Genomic DNA, 23311 nt, shown 5'->3' on the forward strand with positions numbered 1-23311 from the left:
ATTCCTTCGTAGATTAAAAGTGGAGTTTTAAAAGATCCCTCTCTTAAAACTTGCTCGAAAAGTTGTGTTGAACGCGGCCCGCCTTCAACGGAGAACAGTCTTCCCGAAAAGTCATTATAACTCGGACGTTTCTGAAGGTTTCGCGACGAAAGAAATGCTGCGTGTCGCGCAATATTTGCACTTCCGAAATGACGTTTCGAACGTTCCAAGTGTTAAATTGACTGTGAAGTTACTTTAGATGAGAGTCGGGCGATGTTTTCATCGAATAAAGAATTGTTCGAATTATTCGAATAAGAAAGTGTTCGAATAAAGAATTTTTCGAACTATTCGAATTATTCGATTTATTAGAATTATTAGAATTTTTAGATTTATTCGAAATTTTCGAATTATACGAATTATTTGAATTATTTGAATTATTCGAATTATTCGAATTATTCGAATTATTTGAGTTATTCGAACAAGAAAATGTTCGAATAAAGAATTCCTCGAATTATTCGAATAAGAAAATGTTCGAATGAAGAATTTCTCGAATTATTCGAATAAGAAAGTGTTCGAATAAAGAATTCTTCGAATTATTCGAATAAGAAAATGTTCGAATAAAGAATTCCTCGAATTAATCGAATAAGCAAATATTCGACTAAAAAATTGTTCGAATTATTCGTTGTTACTGATTCTTATAGTGCAATGGTGTATCCAAACGCCACACAAAAACGCGCAATGAGTCCAGAAGGACATAAAAATCGCAGCAGAGAAATCCGCGACATCGCAAAGAACGCAACAGCGGAAAGCAAGCGGGGGAATCGATATTTTGACAATCCGTTTTTAGAATGATCGGTACCGTGACAAGGGGGTGGTTTAGCGGCACCGAAAACCGTGTGCCGACTACCCGTAGTTGCAGCGGGTCGCGGTATCGATTCTACCCTGTCTCCGTATTTTCCTGCAGGCTTGTTTACCATTACAAGACACGTATCCCTCGCCGCAGCGAGGAATTTTCTCGTTCCGCGGAGCTTGCCGCCACGCCTCGCGATGGTCCCAATCGAAGCATTAGTGCTGTTCACAATGATTTTAACGTTGTTTCAAGACCAAAACTTAGAAACCTTAAACTATACATATATATATACTACTAGATACTGTGTTGTGTGTATAGCGCGTGTACAGAAAAGTCGAAGGTTCAGCGATGCAAAGATGAATCACGAAAGATCGTTTGCTCTGATGCGGTAAGATGATCGTTCAAAATGGCTGACACCGCATCAGACTTCAAGCTCAATCCTCGGATGCTATTGGATCCCATTGGATGCTATCTACTCATATTCGCTATCGATCATCGCGTTGCGTGAACCTAATTTTCAACATTTTTTTAAAACAATGCTGCGCGGGTGTTGTTTCAAATAGTGCAAAGAGGATGAAAATGGCGGCGGGATAGTAACTTATAATCAGTGAGTATTTTATTACTCTTCATTTGGGGTGGAAGGGGAGGGGGGAATAAGCTAAATATAATATTTTATATCTGATCAATTGAATTTGCTTTCTAAAAATGAAATATTTTCGCATATTCGTTAATATAGAATATTGAAATAACACGTTTGGATACTTTAAAAATTAAGGCGACTTTCCAAGGTAACGATTACGACTTGAAAGAAAATTATATAAAATCAATTACATAAAACGTTGACGATTCTCCTTTAGTCAATTGAATATTAACACTTGAAATAAATCGTAGGCAACGTTTCTGATAGACAACAGTATTTTGAAGCACGAGAAACGTGCTATTGTTAAAGACAAAAATTGCAAAATATTATTAAACAGGTTCTCCAAGATATCGACAAGAAGATGAGTCATTTTCACGGTTAAAAAATGCTACAATTGGTACAAATAGTATTAATGGTATAAACGATATAAATGATTAACGCTCATACTCAATCCCTTTCTCTAACTGCAACGTCGAAAATTTATACTCATTTATACTCATTTATTCCATTCAAATGCGATGGATCTTGTCTAAAGCGACGTACGTTCGATCAAACTGGCTCGCATACGGGCAAGTTGACGTTTTCATCAAACGAGCAGCTGATTCCTCGATCAGGCTTGCCGAAGCAGAGCAAAATCGGGGAACGTGCTCGGGCTCTACTCACCGGTTTGAAACGTGTCCAGAGCTTCCTGCGGCAGCCATTGCTGCCAGACCACGGCCAGTTGCGAGAAGCTTACTCCGAGGTCCTCGTGTCCGAGCGCCGGGAACACAAATTGTTCCTTAAACGTGCGGGACAACAGATCGGTCAAATTCCGCAAACACTGCAGACGTAGCTCGGCGTTCATGCCGGCGGTGCGCGTCAGCGCGTCACTGCAACAAGTAGTTACAACCTCGTTAGCACTGGTTACATACGACGAGAGCGCTGCGAGAATTACTCCGATTCGCCGGCAAACAGGAGGAAACGATAGCGAACGGGAACGCGTGTGCACGCCGGAGACTTATTCGACAGGCTTCGACGACCCTCGACGATTCTCGACGATTCTCGACGAATTTTCAAGACACGGGAGTTCCAGATATTCGTAAAAAATCGGGCGAACGCTTGAACAACGTCGATTTTCTTGCAGACTTTTTTGTACACCTTCCCTTTCATCGGCGACTTTATTTGCACTCCTTTTTGCAATTAACACGTTCGTTCTGCAATTATCACGATTTCGTATCTCGGCTGGAGTACGTCGAATTTATTTCAGGAATGTTGCTATTCGAAACTGTAACGACACGATAGCATGATCTACAAAGAATTTATAGCTATACTTCGATGACATTTTTATCACATTTTATAAGGCGATACGATATATTTAATTGGACGAATAAAATAAACGTGATATCGATAGAATAATTTAACAATCAGATTACATAATTTATGACTCGTTAGAATTATTCAAGACAGAAGTAGGCAACTATGCATTTCCTGTTTGTTGCAATCAATGCGTAAGATATTTATTCTACGCAAAGATTCACAGTCTACTTACGACGATTATTCGAACACTTTTTCATCTGCCTCACGTTTTTACGATTAATCTAGGCGATTTTTAAGTTGCATAAAATCGCGCAGGCGAAAGTGGACAAGCTAAAGACAAGACAGAGAAGCTGTAAAAGGAATCGAAGTATATCAAGACATTGTTTTCAGCGACTTGAAATTATCAGACGGAAGAATGCGTCACAATTTCATTGTTTCTATTTCGCTTAAAAATTCACAGTATTGCTGTAAAGATACTCGATGAATTCAGAGGAATTGTCTAAGCTTCTATGTACAATACAACGTGTATATAGCAATTAATATAAAATTAAATTTAAGTATTTATTACACTGTACCGTTGTTGTTGTCGTCGTCGTCCAATAAGTAAGTAGTTTAACCATGACGAGATAAGATCCTATTGTGTTCGACTATTACTCGACAAACGGACGTCTCTTTAGCTGGGCGCAGTTTGTGCGTCTCTAATAGTTAGGTCGTTACGTCCTCGCTAATTTCCATGAAGGGAATCGGCCAACAATGCGTTGTAACTCATCTCAGATACGTACGAACAAAAGGACGCAGGAAATAGACGAGAGCTACACCATCCTCTCCGTCTAATTGTCGAAACATTGTGACGATTATACATTACAATGGAGACGGAATATTGCATTTAATCAGATCGGTCCTAAACTTCGGCCACTCGGACGTCGAAGTTACGTTCCGGACGGAAGATTATGCGAAATAATTAATTAGCCGGTGTAACGATGTAACAAGGAGAAGTAAGTTAACATCCGCGTAAGACGATAATTAATTGGCCGACTCGCGTAACGAACGAGAGACGTCGAATGTATACAAGCGCTGTCTTTTGTTAATGCATCGAAAATAATTGCTTATTAAAAGTTCACTCGGTTCTTTCATTTCGCGGTTCGAAAAAGGTATACGGCTCAATTATTGGAAAAATCTTTCGTTCGATAGTCTTGTCGCGGCTCCTCCCACGGTACGATTTGCCATTTGTTACGCGTCCCGAAGCTCGAAACTAAATTGAAAATGCTGTATGATTTATGTATAGCAATTTAAAGCGGCCACCGGCCGAAAAGTTCCGGCAGTCGAGTGCTATGAATCGGGAAAAGTAAGTCGAGCGCGACCGTGGATATTGCGTTTTCTCACATGTCGTTGGAAATTAATTGGTAACGCCGGGCGAAACCGTGCTAAGAAACTTCGCAGGGCTGGTGTGGTACGTTCGGAAGTTTCGACTCTGATTTGCCCTCCCGGAACATCATTGGGCAAACACGGTTATCGCCGATCGTGTGCCGATACGCCTCGATCGAAAACTCCGACGAGCCCGATACGAGTTTTGTTAAAACAGCGAATTCTACGAGTTTACGCCGTGTTGATATATGAGACCGGTTTAAACTTCTCTACTCGATATATCTGATGAAATGAAATGGTGAAATGAAACTAATAATACGTCCGGCGAAATAAAAACCGTTTGCGCTCGAAGCTGTTTCAACTCGAAATCCGGACCATCGTCTCTGAAATCCGGTAGCTACGTTTTACACGATTCATTGGAAATTGCTTGAATTTTTAGCTATTTTTGAAATTTCATCAAATTTGATGTGGAAATTATTAAATTAATTATTTGACGTGGAAAATGTGTATAAATTTGTAGCGTAACAATTCTCAATGGTGCCTCGGAGTCGCCCATTCGAGTGCATAGAATATACAGTAATGTCTCTCTTACTGACGCTCAGATTGTCCACTGAAGTGGACAATTTGGGCGTCAATTAGAGAGACATTGCTGTAGTCCTTTAAAAATTGAAGATAATCATCTAATCGTCGATTACAGCGTCTCGATTTTGTCCTTCGTTCAACTGCTCCGTGATTTCCTAAATGGCCGAATCGGAATACAGTAATGTCTCCCTTACTGACGCTCAGATTGTCCACTAAAATAGACAATTTGAGAAGAGGAGATACGATTATTCGAGCCTTGTGGCTCGTTTTTATAATTGTGAACAATTTATAATCATAAAAATAAATCACAACGCTCGAATAATCGTGTCTCCTCTTCCCAAATTGTCCATGTTTGTGGTCGATCTGGGCGTCAATTAGAGAGACATCGCTGCAGGTCCTTTAAAAATTGAAGATAATCATCTGCTCGTCGATTGCAGCACCTCGATTTTGTCCTTCGTTCGACTGCCGCGCGATTTCCTAAATGGCCGAATCGGAATACAGTAATGTCTCCCTTAGTGACGCTCAGATTGTCCACTAAAATGGGCAATTCGGGAAGAGGAGATACGATTATTCGAGCCTTGCGGCTCGTTTTTATAATTGTGAACAATTTATAACCATAAAAATAAATCACAAGGCTCGAATAATCGTGTCTCCTCTTCCCAAATTGTCCATGTTTGTGGTCGATCTGGGCGTCAATTAGAGAGACATCGCTGCAGGTTCTTTAAAAATTGAAGATAATCATCTGCTCGTCGATTGCAGCGCCTCGATTTTGTCCCTCGTTCGACTGCCCCGCGTGATTTCCTAAACGTCGAATCGGAATAATTTCACGACAGAATTCGCGATGAAAGATTCGCGCGGCTAACTGCGAAATGAAAGGTCCGAGGAATGAAGTGGTACAAATGGTGAAACTAAGCCGGGAAAATTGTAGGTATCGCGTGAGCACACGTGTCGCTACAGCTTACTCGGCAACCTGTAAAGTTTGAAATGTGATTTGCTGTAACGCTATTAGAAAGATAGCCGTGACTGAAGCCAGTAAATGCTGGCTTTTTACCTCTTACGAATAAGTGACGCTTATTTCTCTGTATCTGATCCGATTTTATACGCCCGTTTCTTTCGCTCGTTTCTCAACCGCGCCGTGCATTTATTACTTCGTGCGATACAAATGTCGTTGCACTTGGATCGAAACGAATCTCGAACGAACCGTGTCGTATTTCGAAAATTTTTGAAAAGCAAATCGTTTCCGATGCAGAGACAATCGCGGAAATATAGTTCGATTGGAACGCTCCGCGGTTTCGTGATTTTATCGTCGCTTATACTTAAAAATATTGTGTACGCACAAATTTTGTTGCAAAATAGGATACTCTTGGAGTTTTTCATAAACTTTTATTTGACTGCTATATGCATTTATAACTTAATAATTGTAATGAAATTATTGTTATACGAATAATCTTGAAGTAGGCATCTGGAACGAAAAATAACAGCAAAAGATGCAAACGTTATTGCAAATCAAATCCTCGTCGAATTATTGTAAACTTTGACTTGACAACTATACGTATTTCTGACCCAATAAGTGGAACGGAATTATTGTTACACGAACAGTTGTTAAGTGGGTCTCTAGAACGAGAGATAACAGGGAAAAAAGTAAAAATACTTGGCACAAAGGGTCGGATCTGTTCGGGGCACGAAACAAAATTGAAAGCTTAAGCAGCGAAAAGTTTGAAATCGAGAATCGCGAGTTACGAAATGCCGGATTTCGCGTGTAGCTTCGCCGAAGCGCGTACGTTGTTCGTGCAACCGTGCAGTATCATCATTGTTCCGCGAGTTCGCTATGAAACGCGATATTAATAGAATGAATTTGGGACACCTTAAACTTTGAATTTCACCGCGAATGGACGTGCTCTTTTCCGGGATCCGGCTTTCATGAGCATTAACTTTAAGTCGGAGATTGGTGTCGTCAAAGTTGCGAGTTGAAAGCAATTTGTCAACAAAATTGTCAGCTCTCGTGTCACGATTGCTGTACGCTGAATTTAATAATCAGTATAATTTCGACTCGAAGTGCCAATTATTACTACGTTATTTTCACGAAAAAATTAGTAAAGCTTGCCGTTTGTTTTGCCAGCGGTGCAAAGTACACTATTTTAATCAAATCATTTATTTCCATTCGCTCTCGAAATCATCAAATATTCAACGAACGTGTCGCTCGAAACAAAATCTAAGGAGTTTATCACGCGAATTCACAATTATTTGATGCAAACAAATCGAAGAGCGACAGCAACGAAATTCGGAAAAAGTTCGACCGAATGTTTCGCCGAAAGACACAGAGGAAAATGGCAAATAATCTATGTTGTATATAATAAATGTACGTAGATACTGGAGAACGACAAAACGAAATTGGACAGGCGTTTTTATTATCTGCCGAAGCGTATTATAAAAACGGGCGACTTAACCGAGGGAATTATGTCAATCACAACCTTTATTCGATTTGACGAGATAGACAGGAATCGTTGATTGTTCCGACAAATTATTCAGCGGTGTATTAACGTTCGCAATTCAGTCGTCGATAAATTGATCAAACCCCATTAAACTAGCAATTTGCGCTGTTTAATTTATACAGGACACGCAGCCATTGGACGTGCCGCGTTACGCAAACAGAAATTCTTACGGCCCATTGGATCTTTGTTCCTCGAGTTTGCGGATTATCAATTATTGGATTAGTTGCCGCGCGCGCGCGCGCGCCGCGTTAAAGATCGATCAGTTTCGTTTTGATTTATCATCCAATTTACTGATTGCGTCGCGGCCGGCCCTGTAATAATTACCCGTTGATTACAATTTTGTGAAGTAGCGTTATAAATCAGGCATTCGGCGTTTTACTTTTATAGCCGTCGACGCGCTCGTAAATTGAACGCGCGACAATTCAACGCCGCCGCCGGTATCGGTTAAATTAAATTCCGGCGCGTATATCGAATTAGAGAAATTGAAATAAAATTAGACAGCAGATTAAGCAAACAATTAACAAAAGTAAACAGCGAAACGAATATTGATTAGTTCCCGTTATGCAGCCAATTATTCTCCGGGCTCTGCATTATTCAACGAAATATTTCGAAAGGTCTGCTTTTGGAAAGCGTCATACGATATTTACATGTTCGTTAAACATTGATCGCTTCCCAATCGGCCGTCACATCGTATTTGTACTTTTTCATTCTTTCAACATGTTTGTATTTTCAATTTCGTATATAACATTCTTGTATTTTCATTAATTTTATTAACTGTATTTAGTTTAAGACGTTTTTATTTTATTTTATTTACTAATATTTCAGTTTAACACGTTCGGTCGAACGTCTTCGGTTCTATGATGAATTTATCGCAGCTCGCACCGTCGGGCGCAATGTATCAAAATAATAATGGTACAAGGAGAATGGTACGCGGATAAGTAGAATGGCGATAGCCTATGGTCAGACCGCTGGAATAGGGACCACTTACGGTCAGCGGCTGAAATAGGGGTGATCTACGATCAAACAAGTAGAATAGCTGAGCCCTGTGATCAGACAAGTGAAACGGGCGTGGCCTATGGTCCCACGGTAGAGAGCGGGAACGACCCGCAATCAGAGAAGCGGAATGAAGACGGACATGGTCAGACAAATAGGGTAGCAGACTACGTGTGGACAAACAAGTAGAACAGGAGCGACTTCTCAGACAAGCGTTGGTAAACAGACGTTCAATCGACGACCAACGAAATTTGATTTAAGCGGAGTCGACGTGTGTACGCAACGTATGCAAATTAATTAACATGTTGGCGCAACTGATACGAATCGCAGCTAGATTTCGCACGAATGAAAATACAAAGAAATGGTTATTTGCAATGAACTCGTCGCGAAATAGGAACAAAAACGAGTGAAGATTGTCTCGAAATGAAAAGATCGAGCTTTTTTATTTGATCGATTGAAACGAGTCAGTCTGAAAATATTTCAATATTATATATATATATATATATAAAATATATAATAAAAATTTAGTGCATATATATATATTCGTTAATGCACTGAATGTCTAAATTCTTTTTTCAATGAATGTATTATAAACTTCCTGGCACACACAAAGTTGACGTAACTTAAATACATAAATGTCTCTTTAAATATTCTTCTCGGTTTCAACGTTAACATTTATGTAACAACCGTGTGCCTAAATATTTGCCCGTGACAAAAAATTTTAATAATCCGCAACAAAATATCGTACATTCTCGCTAAATCGTTGAAATCATCCGATCCGAATAATGGCACTTTCGAACGGCATTTATCGGCATTCACCGACAGGCACGGGTGTATTAAACTCGGATTTTATTTTAACGCGCTCGAACATCGGCCAGCGTAAACTATTGAACGAAGAATGAACAATGCACGAAATCATGTATGCAAATTTTTTATCATTGAAAATAAAAGCCTTTATGCCGGCGAAATATACAACTCATGTCCGAGGAGATGCCGGAATGCGATAGAACAGGCCTGTGCATGCACGCGCTGATGAGATATTGTTTGCGCAAACATAATACGAGTCACGATCGAACGCACGGACCGAAGTTACTCGAAACCTTCCGACCGAACACGGAACTCCATTATACGAAAAGAGAAAAACGCGCCGACGAACCTTTTCGTTGATCGCAAAAATTTCATCACGAATGCAATTCTCGGTAATGCATTTCTGTTTCAAGAACGTAACCCGAATCGGAATCTTCTTCATTCATTTCTGGTACATTAAAGACGGTTATCTTCGATTCTCCGATTAAATTATACCGAATTTAAACAGATAAGAAAAGTGTGCTCGGTTTATTAATATCGTACACTCCTCTTCAAATGTCATTAATAAATCTACAGAGAATGGTGTCAGTTGCGATCGAATGTTACCCTAAATCTTCTCGCATCCTTCCGTTCTATACCTGAAAGAAATTATGACCGATTAATCGCAATACAGTAAATGTCTCCCTAATTGACGCTCAGATTGTGCACAAAAATGGAAAATTTGGGAAATGGAGATACGATTATTCGAGCCTTCCAGCTCGTTTTTATAGTTGTTGACAATCGCTGACCATAAAAAACGAGTCACAAGTCTCGAACAATTGTATCTCCTCTTCCAAAATTGTCCATTTTTGTGGACAATCTGAGCGTCAATTAGAGAGACATTACTGTGATTCTAGCCGAACAGTGAAAGTAACAGAAAAAAGTACTGTTCTTTCAAATGAAAAATCCTCCAGAGTCTACATCGCTCAAATCAAGATTAATCAAGCAAAGACACTATTTTCCTCCGATTAATCTCGGTTCCGTTTGCCGAGAAAATGCATTCATTATTCGTTAACGTCAATAATTCCAGTTCGAGAGTCAAGGCTCGCCAGCAGCTCCCATTACAGTAATACCATCGGTACGCTATCCTTGATTAGATTCGAGCGTCCTAATGAGGCAAACTCTTCCGGTTGAAACAATCTATCGATCTGAAATGCATCTTGAAAGGATCCGTCGATTCGATAACTCTGGCATCGCCCCGCCTCGGCTCCGCGCCGCTCAGCTCCGCGCCGCTCCGCCCCTCGCCGGCCCGATAATCTCCATAAGATCCGGTTAGTTGAATTTCCTACGCCGCGATTACCATCCAATTAATGTCCGGCAAACATAATTCCTCGGTAGATTCTTATCCGGGCGGCGCGGCGCGGAACGGAGCGGAACGGCGCGGCGGTAAAGCGATTAATCGAGCGTGGGCGTCGCAGCGGAGCAGCTCGTCGCAAGCGGCCCGGGGCGATCAGGTCCGCCCCCCCCTCTCTCACAATCGTATTCTCTCTCTCTCTCTCTCTCAATCATACGCATTCTTTCTCTTTCTCTTTTTTTTCTCTCAATCACTCCCCTTCTCTCTCTCTTTCTATTTCTCTCAATCACAATCTCTCTCTCTTTCTCTCTCTTTATTTTTCTCTTTCTCTTTCTCTTTCTCTCAAGCACAGCCTCTCGATTTCTCTTTTTCTCTCTTTTTCTCTTTTTTTGAAGCATATTCTCTCTATCTCTCTCTTTTTCTCTCCCTCAATCACTCTCTCTCTCCCTCTCTCTCTCTCTCTCTCTTTTATTTTCTCTTTCTCTTTCTCTCAATAAAGCCTCTCCATTTCTCTTTTTCTCTCTCTTTCTCTTTTTTTTGAAGCATATTCTCTCTATCTCCCTCTTCTCTCTCTCCCTCAATCACTCTCTCTCTCTCTCTCTCTCTAATCACACCCTTTCTATCTCTCTTTTTTCTCTCCCCCAATCACTCTCTCTCTCTTTCTTTTTCTCTTTCTCTTTCTCTCAATAAAGCCTCTCGATTTCTCTTTTTCTCTCTCTTTCTCTTTCCTTCAAGCACATTCTCTCTATCTCTCTCTTGTTCTCTCTCGCTCAATCACTCTCTCTCACTCTCTCTCTCTCTCTCTCTCTCTCTCTCAATCACACCCTTTCTATCTCTTTTTCTCTTCCCTTCTCTCTCTCTTTCTCTTTCTCTCTTCCTATTTTTCGCTTCCTCTCTCACTCTCTCTCTCTCTCTCCTTCTCTCCCTTGCCTCTCTAGTCAGTCTATACGCCATCGAGAACCTACCCCGTCCAGAGGACAAATTCGATTCCTTCGCCGCGCGCCGATTTCATTGCCCTCGCCGCTGATTCGATCAAGGCCCACGGTGAATCGCAGTTATAGTCGCCGAACTCCCCTGCCAGCTTTCTGTCGAGCCGTATCCGACTGCTGTCGCCGTTGTTTCTCGTGTCCCAGCACACTGAAAATACGGGCAAACGAGGGTTACATTGACAACGGCCGACACCGGCTCCACTGACACCGTTTCTGACCGACAAGAATCCACCGGAATCAGATTCGAACGGCACTGTCCATTCGCTGCTGCATTAGGCCACCGGCCATCGTTTAGTAACGAGGTTTCCTATCTCTCGGCTCAATCGTACACTTCCGACGATTTTAAGCCCTGGACCATTCTCGGCGTTTGTACACGCTTCGAAAATTTGCTAATGATTCTACACATTTTATGCCGAAATTACTGAAACTGTGAGGGCTATAAAAAGATTTAATATGTCCGATTTGATGAATAGAAAGTTAACTATGCTTGAAAACAAGTAGAAGGCGGAGCTATCGGTCACCCCACAGTAACCGGCTCCATTACCCTGCGTTGGGACAGAAAGGACGAGAGAAGTCTAAATAATAAGTCCAAAGTCTAAGTTTAATAAGTCTAAATAATAAGTCTAAGTAATAAGTACATAATAAGTCTAAAGTCTAAATAATAAGTCTAAGTAATAAGCAAATAATAAGTCTAAAGTCTAAGTCTAATAAGTCTAAATAAGTCCAAATAATAAGTCTAAATAATAAGTCTAAATAATAAGTCTAAAGTCTTAAGTCTAAGTCTAATAAGTCTAAATAATAAGTCTTAAGTCTTAAGTCCAATAAGTCTAAATAATAAGTCTTAAGTCTTAAGTCTATGCCTAATAAGTCGTAAGTCCAAGTCTAATAAGTTTTAAGTCTTAAGTCTAAGTCTAATAAGTCTAAATAATAAGTCAAAGTAATAAGTAAACGTTAAGCCTAAAGTCTAAGTCTAATAAGCCCAAATAATAACTCTGAAGAAGTCAGAACAATAGAAAATACAAGCACAACGTTTCCTATGATTTTCACAAACAAAGTAATAGACTAAACAAAAGGTATTCGTCCACCCTTTAAAACGAAACGACTTTAAAACTGGACTAAATTACCGGAACAAACAAATACCTTGCGGCGGTGGGTCGCGCACAAAGAAGCCTAGTGGCGTATGGATCGCTTTCGACTCGACTAATTCACGAGGACATATTCGAACAACAGCGAGTTCAGATATCAAAGGTGTCGATAAACGAGCTTCTACTCTACGCCGTTTCGCGTTACAAAACTGGGCGCATACGTAATACAGGCTTCCTATTCGACAAATGCAAACTTGAAATATCCACTGTCCATGTGGAAACCGTCAAAGTGTATATCCTCTTCGCCGCGCTGGCGTTACCGTCACCGCAGCTTCGGGTCGTCGGAGACCCGACCAAGCCCAACTGGTCAGTCTAAACAGTTCGACACCGGTTCCAGTGAATTCCTAGCAGCGGAGCCGGTCCGGCGGGGAGCTCTCGCCGGCAATTTCAGCGTAACCCGGACAAACGACCGTTCTTAGCCGGATTGAACGGCGCAGGTGAACACCGAATCGAGGGTGTGCGGGATGCCGGTCGGGAAAATAGAAAAGCCGGGCGTCGCAGAGCGGGGCGTTCGCGCTCGAAATGCGGAGAAACGTCCGTCTTGAAAAAGTATTGCGATCGGAGACACGACAAGACGTACTCTTCGCGCGAAATTGATACTAAAGAGAAGAATTTCGCGCAAACAATCACCGTTTCGTTTCTCCGTGATCTCCGACGCAACGCGGACCGCGCTGTTTGCGCGGAAACTTTTGCGTGCCGGGGTTCTTATTAGAAAAAAGCAAATTAAAGTTTTAAGCCTTTGCGCTCGGCAGACGACTCAGATTAACAAAGTTTAGGTTTAAAAAATTGTCGAAGGTGTAACGAGGCTCAATTTCGCATGCATAAAATGCACTTTGTCGAATAAAATGAAAGTACTGTACGTCAGAGAAGTTATTTCAGATTTACAGTTGAAAGTGCTTCGAGCGCAAAGGGTTGACTATTAAGTTTCTTTTATTAAATTTCGACCAGATTTAGCACGACAACGCGTTAATACGTTTTACAAATTTACATTACGATATCTCAGCTAGAACGATTCATATTACTGAGTAATATTATTTAATCATTTTCACGAATATCGCGGAAAGTATCGCTAATTCTGTACCAAAAACTTCAAATAATTTTCGTGGTATCCGAAGATTGCGTTTAATTTCAACGAACAAACGATTGATTGAATTTAAATGAAAAAATCTGATAAATGTGCGTTAAATACAAAGCCAATTATGCTCGAAAATAATCAAAAGGCACAGTAATTGGCCGCCTCACAGGCTGGGATAGCCCCGCAGTATTTGAACACTAAATTCACGGAATAAAAAAAAGCAACTATTCTATATTAGTTTATAAAAGTAACAACAAGATATTTACTCTGACTTTTAACAAGTATTATCGCAACATTTGCCGCAAGTAACATATAAATGAGTCGTTTATTTTGAAAGTGGCATAAGTCACTTTTTTTTTTTAAATGAAAAGATACCGTTCAATTGTAATTAGTGTTACCATTAACTCGATTTTTTTGGAAAAGTGACTTATGCCACTTTCAAAATAAACGACTCAAATAGAACAAACAACTCGCAAATATATCCTTACAATACAAAATCAAGAAAACTAATAAAAATTGAAAAAATTAAACAAAAAAGAATTATTGACCCGTCATTCTGCTGGGTTCCGTAAATCTAGTGCCACAATCAGGAAATATATTTTCCCGCGTATCGGGCGAAAAGGCCCCGGCTGCGCGTCGCCCGAGGGAGTCGCAAGGGTGCTGGATTTGGCGACCTTCGAGGAGGGCGAGCACGGCCGACGGTCACGTGCAGCCTAACGCCGAAATGACACGGAGTTGGTGTGCAGGAAAGGACAGGAAATAGGGCGGGGGAGACGCGGTTAGGCCGGCGGGGTCCGCCGGTATGGGACGCAATTTGAGGTAGCGCTGTTTCATGCAAACCTCGTGCCAGCCAGACACGCCAGGCACTTTAAAACGATCGGTAAATAGCGGCGGGAACGAGCAGAGAGGATATAGGCCCGATGCGGGGAACACACCGGAGGCCGAATATAAAAGAGGCCTTCGTTGCCTTCGCTAGTTTTCGCGAATGTTCCGAAGGGGTGGGCCGACGGGGTGCCGCGCGGAGGATGCGTGTACATGCAGGGAGGCCGACCGGCTGTCGTACAACGATGGAACTACTTACTGCTAGCTGCGTTTCCCTGGGTGGAATACCTCGGATCATAGTGGATGTCGGTGATGTGCCAGAAATACCCTGCAAGCAGAGAGAAACGAGGTCGTGCGCCTTCCGCGTTTCGGCTTTTATTTGCATCCCGTCGCGTCGCATTTGCATTCTGTGTTTCTTTCCTACGGGTTAGCCCTGTAAACTGATGTAACGTCGGCCCGGATGGACGATGCCGGCGGTGGCGACGGCGTCGAGAGAGCTACGGGGGAACGGGTTAGGAGGGTGCACGGAGGGGCCCGCCGCCGCCGCCGCCACTGCCGCCGCCACTGCGAGCGCTTTGTCCGTGCAATCACGGAACGAAACGAAACGCGGCCGTGTGTCCCGCGGAAAAGGACAAGGTAGACACGGGTTAAAGCGAGCCGATCCCCTTGGAAGTGGAAATTTCCGGGAGACCGAGTTGAAATTGAAATGTATTCGATTTCTTGATGTAGCCTGGATTGTTTTAAATTAACCGGGCCGAGGCGGTCCGCTCTGCCCGGGGCGGGGCGCGGGGGGTGGTGGGGGGACCGGCCGGCTGAACAAGGCGGGGGCCACTTTGCAAGGTAATTAGAGCGGAGATCGATCCGATACGGAGGTTAAATTTATCAAAACAAATGGAAACCGTAACGGAATACGAATGCGATCGGTACACGCGACCCTTGATTGTTTTATTCGGCCGGATTCTTCTTTATTAACCTGTTAACTAGACCCCCGACGCGCTCTTCCAGCCGCGATGTTTGTTTTCCATCGGAACTTTTTACCCGGACCCGCGGGCGTGCTTGTTTTCGACGGAATTCCCGCGGTCCCGTTCATCGGTTATTTCGGGACTTTCGAATTGGGAATTCGATTAATTAGCCGACGGGATTCGATCGGGCGGTGTTTCCTTTTATTTCTGGCGAAGTCGTGTGTACCTTCTTACGGAATATCCGGTTCGACTTTCTGGAAATATCTCGAATCGATCTCGGGATCGATTCGGCGTATTTTTCGTGATATCCATCGCTGAAACTTGGCATCGTAATTTCTCCGCAATTCGCGCTCGGACTGCGCACGAAAATGCAGAAATTTGGGAAGAGGGGATGCGATTTTTTTGTAGCTATCGATTGTCAACAGTTGTGCGCGATCTGAGCGCGATTTGGGGAGAAATTACTGTATTTCGATTATTCGTCTCCGAGCTTTGACGGGGATGTACAGTATCGGGCAAAAGTATTCGGACACCTTCTAACCTTTTGCAGTCGAGTGGTGACTCTAAGGCGCCACTAAAAATTGTTATGTCACGTTTGAAAATAATGATAACGTTATCAAATTTTGTTTATGAAACTCTTAATAGCGTAATTGTTGCACGAGTTAGAAAATTCAATTTCATATAAAATGGAAACACTAGAAAAACTATTTTGGATTTCGAGTTAAAATGGCTCCGACTGCAAAGGGTTATAATACATCAACTGTCTTCAAACTGGACTAACTGACTTGAATTTATGTTTGGACGGTCTTGGACGTCTACGAGACGATGATTGAAATACTGTCTTTCGATTTTGCTGTTACTTGAAATGCTAAGAAACGTGCCGATTTTTATCTTTCTTAAATTAGGAGTTCCTTTGTCATTCCACGTTGTGACAAAATTAACTATTTTATGTCGTAAACTATATCTACACATATTAAATGCTTATTATGCACTGGTAAAATCAACGAAGCATTTCAACCAGCACTCGATTAAACACAGAAATAAATGACTGTACCAAATGAAAGATGCGCAACACACGGTTGAAATATCGTTACTCGGGTCTGAAATTGGCACATGGGGTTTTACCGTCGTTTCAGCGATATTAATCGAACACTTACGTAGCGGCAACTTGTTAATCCCATCCATAATTAACCGCGCCGGGAATAGTTAACGTACGACTGACGAACCAATTGTGGGGCGTGCGCGTTCAAAGAACGCCGACCCATATTCGGCTCAACTTTCCACGTTTTAATAATCGACTATGGACCACGTGTGTGTATATATTTGCGTCTGTCTGTCTGTCTGTCTGTCTGTCTGTCTGCCTGTCTGTCTCTCTCTCTCTCTCTCTCTCTCTCTCTGTGTGTGTGTGTGTGTGTGTATGTGTGTGTGTGTGTGTGTGTGCGTGCGTGCGCGCGCGCGTGTGGCTATGTGTGTGACGTACAAGCAACATCATAGGTTAAACATATATATACAGGGTGTCCCAGGTTTTAATGTTCAAACTTTGTTAGTGTATTCTATGGCACAAAGTAAGAAAAAAATGTTATGTAAACATAGGCCATATAGAGCTTTATTAAGAAGTTATAACAAAAATTCAGAATAGGAATAGTAATCAATTCGCTGTTACTGCGAGCACTGGCTTGAATAGATCAGCACATGCCGTGTGTTTATGTAAGCTGTGTTTATTAATACATTTCGAAATGTATTAATAACCGTTGTCGACAATACATGATTGACATCGATCGAAGATTTTTTTTATTTTTTATTTTTTTTTTAGTTGAGTACTATTCCTATTCTGAATTTTTGTTATAACTTCTTAATGAAGCTCTATATGGCCTATGTTTACAAAACATTTTTTTTCATACTTTGTGCCATAGAATATACTGACAAAGTTTGTACATTAAAACCTGGGACACCGTGTATATATGTATACACGTACACGGGGGCACAATGATTCTCGCAGCTCGGAGCATGATGGCATACGGCCGGCTAATGGCGTTCTAACTGCAAGAATCATTAGAGGATTGTGTACAATGACTCTCGATGAATCGCGATGTTTCTAGGGCTGATTAATTCACCAACTAACCGAAAATTCGATTGAGCCGCGTAAATTGCCGTCGCGTTATACTTCATTTGCCTGCATTTACATTCCGAATTCGAAGCACGCTATACCTCTGCAGGATGTTCCCGCGAACTATCGTTTTTTTTCTGGATTATTACACATAAACCGAGAGAAATTTAACGGGGTCGTTAAACAATTTGCGGGCTTCGAAACGATCTGTCGTCTTCGATCGGGACGAGGTATTATACAATGTTTCACGAGAATAGAATTTCTAATGAGAACACAATTTTTGATGACTCAGTGAAAGCGATCATTGATGATTTATCAGCTCTAGAAATTCAATAGACTCGCCTTGTTTAATTCGTTCTGTACAAAAAAAATCTCTTGTTCATAAACGCCACTGTTCGTACATTTTTTATATATCGCCGAAACAATCGCGAGATCGCTGAACTTCGAAGCGATAAATTAATGCCGACCACTCTCTAATTGCGTTGAGTTGTACGCTTGTACATTATTTATCCTGAGCAGTCACGGATTATGGTGTACTTTCAACCGTTTCTAGCATAATTTGCAGCATATTTTTTATTTATACTTAACGAATTAATCGTATTAGAATTTCGATTGCGAGAACGTTCGAATTAAAAATTGATTCTTATCAAACGTCACACGGACCCTGCTAACAATTGCTGACAATTAATGAACGATTAAATAACAATTAATTAATCAATAATTAATCAACGATTAGACAACCGTATGTATTAGTATCAAAGAATTCAATTCAATTAGACGGGAACAGCAGCGACCGGCAATTATGCATCGAGCCTCCTCTAAATAAACGCGACATGTATTTTCTCCTGGTCTCAGCAATTAATCGCGAATCACTTACCGATCTATTAATAGGGCCTCCTCGTTACGATAAAATAACTCAGCGCGTCCAAACGTTTATCTGCGACCGACCATTACAAAGTACATAGTGTATCGAATAATCAGGGCTCGCGTTGCCATTGTGTCCGAAACAATTGCGAGAGCGTCACACGATCTATGATTGCTCACTTTAGATAATGCATCGCGACCCGCGTTTCTACTAATTCGGATATTTATTAAGCATCGCGCGCGCCGCAACAACTCGATCCAATTAGAAAGGTTGGACGGTAAATGTGCGAAAAGTACAACCGTGCTCGAAACAATTTTCAACAGCATCGAAACATTACTTTCATTACATTTCTCTCTTTAATCACTTTTATTACTTCCGTTAACCTCCATTTTCCCATCAATTTATTATACTTCGATCCATAATTTCGATTCAATTACGCCGTAATTCGCAATTAATTTAATTCGATCACTCAGTGTTTTGTAATTATACTCCGGTTACAATTGCGAATTGCGTTGTGATTTAATTGAACGGGGATAGGAACTTCGAATTAAAGTGTGATTGAATTAGAATGCGACCGAGTTGCAGCAAATTCTCCCTAATTTTCCTTCAGCTTGTAAACAAAAATGAACGATTTGGGAAGTGAAATTGTTGTTCGTTCGAGCCTCGCGGCTCATTTCTATAGTTACCGATCGTCGACAATTATAAAAAACGAGGCACTCCAAATTAAATCCACCCCAAAACTATGGAGAATTTACTGTACTTCGTAATCATAATTACCTCGAGCAGTTCGATCAAAGCTATAGTTTGTGTTTGTACACTGTACAGAACGATTCAAGCAAGTTGACAGGTCAAACCGATGTCGTAGATTTGCACATCGACACCTCGCAACGCCGTAAAAAGATTACTGTAACAATAACTGCAATATTGCTACGAAACGCGTAATAATTTCGAAGAACGCGAATCGAAACAATCGCCTCTTAAGTTTGGCTGCCAGCAAAATTACAGAAATTTCTCCGTAAAAACATTATTGTAACAGTAACTGCAATATTGCTACGAAACGCGTAATAATTTCGAAGAACGCGAATCGAAACAATCGCCTCTTAAGTTAGGCTGCCAGCAAAATTACAGAAATTTCTCGAAGAACTCACGAATCTCGGCGAAATACAGTAATGTCTCTCCAATTGACGCTCAGATTGTCCACGAAAATGGACAATCTGGGAAGAGGAGACACGATTATTCGAGCCTTGCGGTTCGTTTTTATAGTTATTGAAGAATAGAATAGAAATAGAAGAATAGAAATAGAATTGTCAACAACTATGAAAACGAGAAGCGAAACACGAATAATCGTGTCTCCTCTTCCCGAATTGTCCATTTTTGTGCGCAATCTGAGCGTCAGTTAGGGAGACATTACACTGTAACATCGAAAAATGGCGAATGTTGTTTGTTCGCGGAATCAAAACATCGTGATCACGAGCATCGGTTTGACAACGGATACGCGACGATAGGAGAGGAGATCTGGGGCGACATTAAAGGTCAGCTGGCACAGTTTCACGTACATACATGCACGGATGGATTTACCTATTTTCCCTTGCACGGCGCACAGCCACGAGAGCAGCATCAGATAGTGGCGGATCATCATTCCGGGATTGGATCTGTAATCACGTAATGGCCGGTTAAAAACCAGGGGAAATTCGGTGGCCCGTCTAATTTAGCGGGAAACGTGCGAACGATCCAGGCCAACGATAACTCCCCGTTGTCATCGAAGCGAGGAGGCGCCGCACGCGCGCGCGCGCGCCCACGCCCGCGCGCGGATTAACATAATTTCGTGAAGCCCGGGAAACCGCCGGCCGGGCACGCCGGAGTCTTATGAAATTTCATGAATCCCGTTCCCGGGTGCCCGCCCGTGCCGCCGCCATCCCGTTCGCGGAGCTTTCAATTTTAATCTAAAATTTCATTTCGAAGATCGACAATGCGTGTTGCCGGGGGCCCGTTACGGCCGCGACTCGATAGCCGAGAAACACGGCTCGTAAAACAGTTTACAAGGCTCCTTCGGCTGCAACGGGACCTCGTAAAAACGTCGGCGAACCAATAACGTTCGGCCTGGATCGTTCGACGGCGCTACAAAAAAAAAACTGACGCAATTCGTGAACCGTATAAATACATAACTACGGCGACATCTTGGGAAACGATGCCCGCACGTTGTGCACCCAATGCTGAGCGGGCACCCAACGCTGAGCGGGCACCCAACGCTGACGCCGCCGCCGCCGCGAGATTCAGATTTACGCTTGCAACATGAAGCCCCGCTGAAATCGCTGTATTCGATGTGAAAATGATTGTCGTTGTAAGTTGTATTTATGTTCGTCGCGTTTATTGCGAGGCAATTAGCGGCCACGTGCTTTACAATTAATTATACGTAAAGAATTGTGTTCTGGATTGTAATTGAAATTTATATTGACAAGAGTAACTATAACAGGACAAGTCATATAGATTCGTGGATTTAAAGAAGAGGAGGATTTTCTCTATACTGTCATCGTTTAACAATTGACAAGCAAATAATAATTTTTTTAATTTTTTGGGGCAAGAAATAAAGATTAACGAATAAAATGTTATTCTCGACAGTATCGAATGAATATCCAATCGAATAAAGGTTGTGATCGAGTTGACAATTCATCGAGATAGCAATCGATCCGTGTGAAAAATTCTTCGAATAAGATTTCATTCGAATATGTAAGAATGTATTCGTAAAGTATTTGTTTCACGGAAGAATTAATTCAGAGAACGATCGACTCGATTATAAACGGTAGAACGTAAACTGTCACTTTCATAATTTATCGATCGTTATCTTTCCAGCTAATCTTCAACGACGCGGCCATTTTTTTCTATTTAATAATTACACCCCTATAAATATTCAACGCAACGCTGAATATTTTATTGGTCGATTAACTGTTTGTTTCGAGAGCGTGTAGTTCTTTCGCGATCCAATCTACAAGAGCAGCTAACGAAGCCTTCGGGCTTTCGTGACCGCGTGCAGCCATTTTATTTCAAATTTTCACCCTCGATGGATTCTAACGTTAAAACCAGATAATCAGCCGCGATCATCTGCGTCCACCCTCCTTAACCCGCAATAACTTCTGGCTAATAAACTCAATCTATCTTTTCGTACGTTCGCTTTATGTGTTTTTAAAGCGGCCAGTTATCGGCTTCGAAATATATTAATGGTAACCCCATCAGCTGGCCGATGCCAGGCATTAATTACGATCGACCGGTCCACGAATCGATCATAAATGATTCTCGTGATGTACTTTATAATTAATAACAGGTTGTTAAAAAATAAATTGCTCGCTGTCGAAAGAAGGAAATTATAAAGAAGAAGTCGAAAGAAGAATCGTATGAAATTGTTAGCAAAGAATGTGACTGTAAAATATAAGTTGTCGATGTAGATACAGGCTTCTGGTTAATAATATTAAGAGAGTGTTTTCCTCCGTTAGCAGAAATATTGATAACGAAAGAAGAATCGTATGAAATTGTTAGCAAAGAATGTGACTGTAAAATATAAGTTGTCGATGTAGATACAGGCTTCTGGTTAATAATATTAAGAGAGTGTTTTCCTCCGTTAGCAGAAATATTTATAACGAAAGAAGAATCGTATGAAATTGTTAGCAAAGAATGTCACTGTAAAATACAAGTTGTCGATGTAGATATACAGGCTTCTGGTTAATAATATTATAGAGTGTTTTCCACCGTTAGCAGAAATATTTATATGGATTCAGGGAATTATGTTTTCATAATTTAGTAATTTCATAATTACATAATTTCGTAATTTCATAATTACATAACTTCATCATTTTAGAGTTCGTTAAAACATTGCTACTTCCTGTATTCCAGAATTATTCAAGGAATATAAAGTGTCAATGGCTCGAATGAAAGTTAATGTAATAAACGTTAATGTTCTCCAAGTTGCATAAGCATCGTTGTATAATTTATGAAAAACCTATAAGTTATGTATCAACCGAATTGCAATTAAAGCAGAGCAGTAGGATCGCTCGTATCGGAGGCATGATAAATCGTCTGCCATGACTTATTAGTAAATTGCAACGTTTAATATGTCGCCGTTTCACGTAGAAATATTATTGTAAGCAGTAATGGAAAATAATGTGTCACTTATCTTCCGCATAACTTGGCTGATTAAAGTTGCTCATGGAATTAACTCATTACGTTCAAGTCACGAAATATCGTAGAAATTTCGCTGCACACACAGTCGCGCACACATATTCGCACATACACACGCACACACATACACTCGCTCGGTGCTGTATATAAATATTATGATAAGGTCTCTCGCAGGGGTCTGAAATACTTTGAGAATTAAAATTTTTGTCACTAACGTTTAATCTCGCACTTCCCATTAGAGCCAACGTCCAGATAATAAAAGGCAAGTTTTACGAGTATTAAGAGCATTAAAATTCTGGAAGAATTTTATCGTGAAATTGAAATTTTATATATGCCCGGCTTCGTGAACGTTGTCCGAATGAGTTCCGTGCGTTCGAGACGCATCGAAAATTATAATTACGCGCCGAAATTGGCGACGCGTTGCCGGTTCGTTTCCGATACAAATATTAAATTCCTACGTTTCGCTCTTTCGTTCGCAAAAGAATGAAAAAAAAAACAAATGAAAGTTCGCGAAACGAGCAAAAAGAAATTACGATACATTATTCAAAATAAATTAACGTGCATCATATGAAACAGCAAATACGTATCGATTTTTCTCTTCGAATGAAAATTGCACGCAACTTAATTGGATTATTCGATCGGAAAAACAGAAAACGTAATACGATTGCAAACAACAACACCGAAACAACAAATATACATACGATATTTTTCTGGCTTATCGTAAATCGTAACAAGAGTCCGGTTCGCATGCATTTTAACGACGCATATTTCATTCTATTAAATCATCGCGGACAAGGTATCCGCGGATTCGTAGGGCTATCCGGAGATTTTTTTTATAAACT

At 41.1% G+C, this 23311-nt stretch overlaps 1 protein-coding gene across 2 annotated transcripts in view; it reads right to left on the reverse strand.

Annotated features, from left to right (window-relative positions):
- Positions 1 to 23311, reverse strand: part of LOC117228811 (acid sphingomyelinase-like phosphodiesterase 3b) — a 115141-nt gene that overhangs the window by 32225 nt on the left and 59605 nt on the right. For both annotated transcript variants that reach the window (XM_033484826.2, XM_033484818.2), the window contains exons 2-5: positions 19878 to 19951; positions 14628 to 14696; positions 11303 to 11474; positions 2133 to 2338 (exon numbers count right to left, since the gene is read on the reverse strand). In XM_033484826.2, coding sequence (XP_033340717.1) covers positions 2133 to 2338; positions 11303 to 11474; positions 14628 to 14696; positions 19878 to 19938 — 508 coding nt within the window. In that variant the 5' untranslated portion in view covers positions 19939 to 19951. The remainder of the gene's footprint in view (positions 1 to 2132; positions 2339 to 11302; positions 11475 to 14627; positions 14697 to 19877; positions 19952 to 23311) is intronic.

The sequence above is a fragment of the Megalopta genalis genome, chromosome 3 (assembly GCF_051020955.1).
Source record: "Megalopta genalis isolate 19385.01 chromosome 3, iyMegGena1_principal, whole genome shotgun sequence".
Classification (NCBI taxonomy): Eukaryota; Metazoa; Arthropoda; class Insecta; order Hymenoptera; family Halictidae; genus Megalopta; species Megalopta genalis.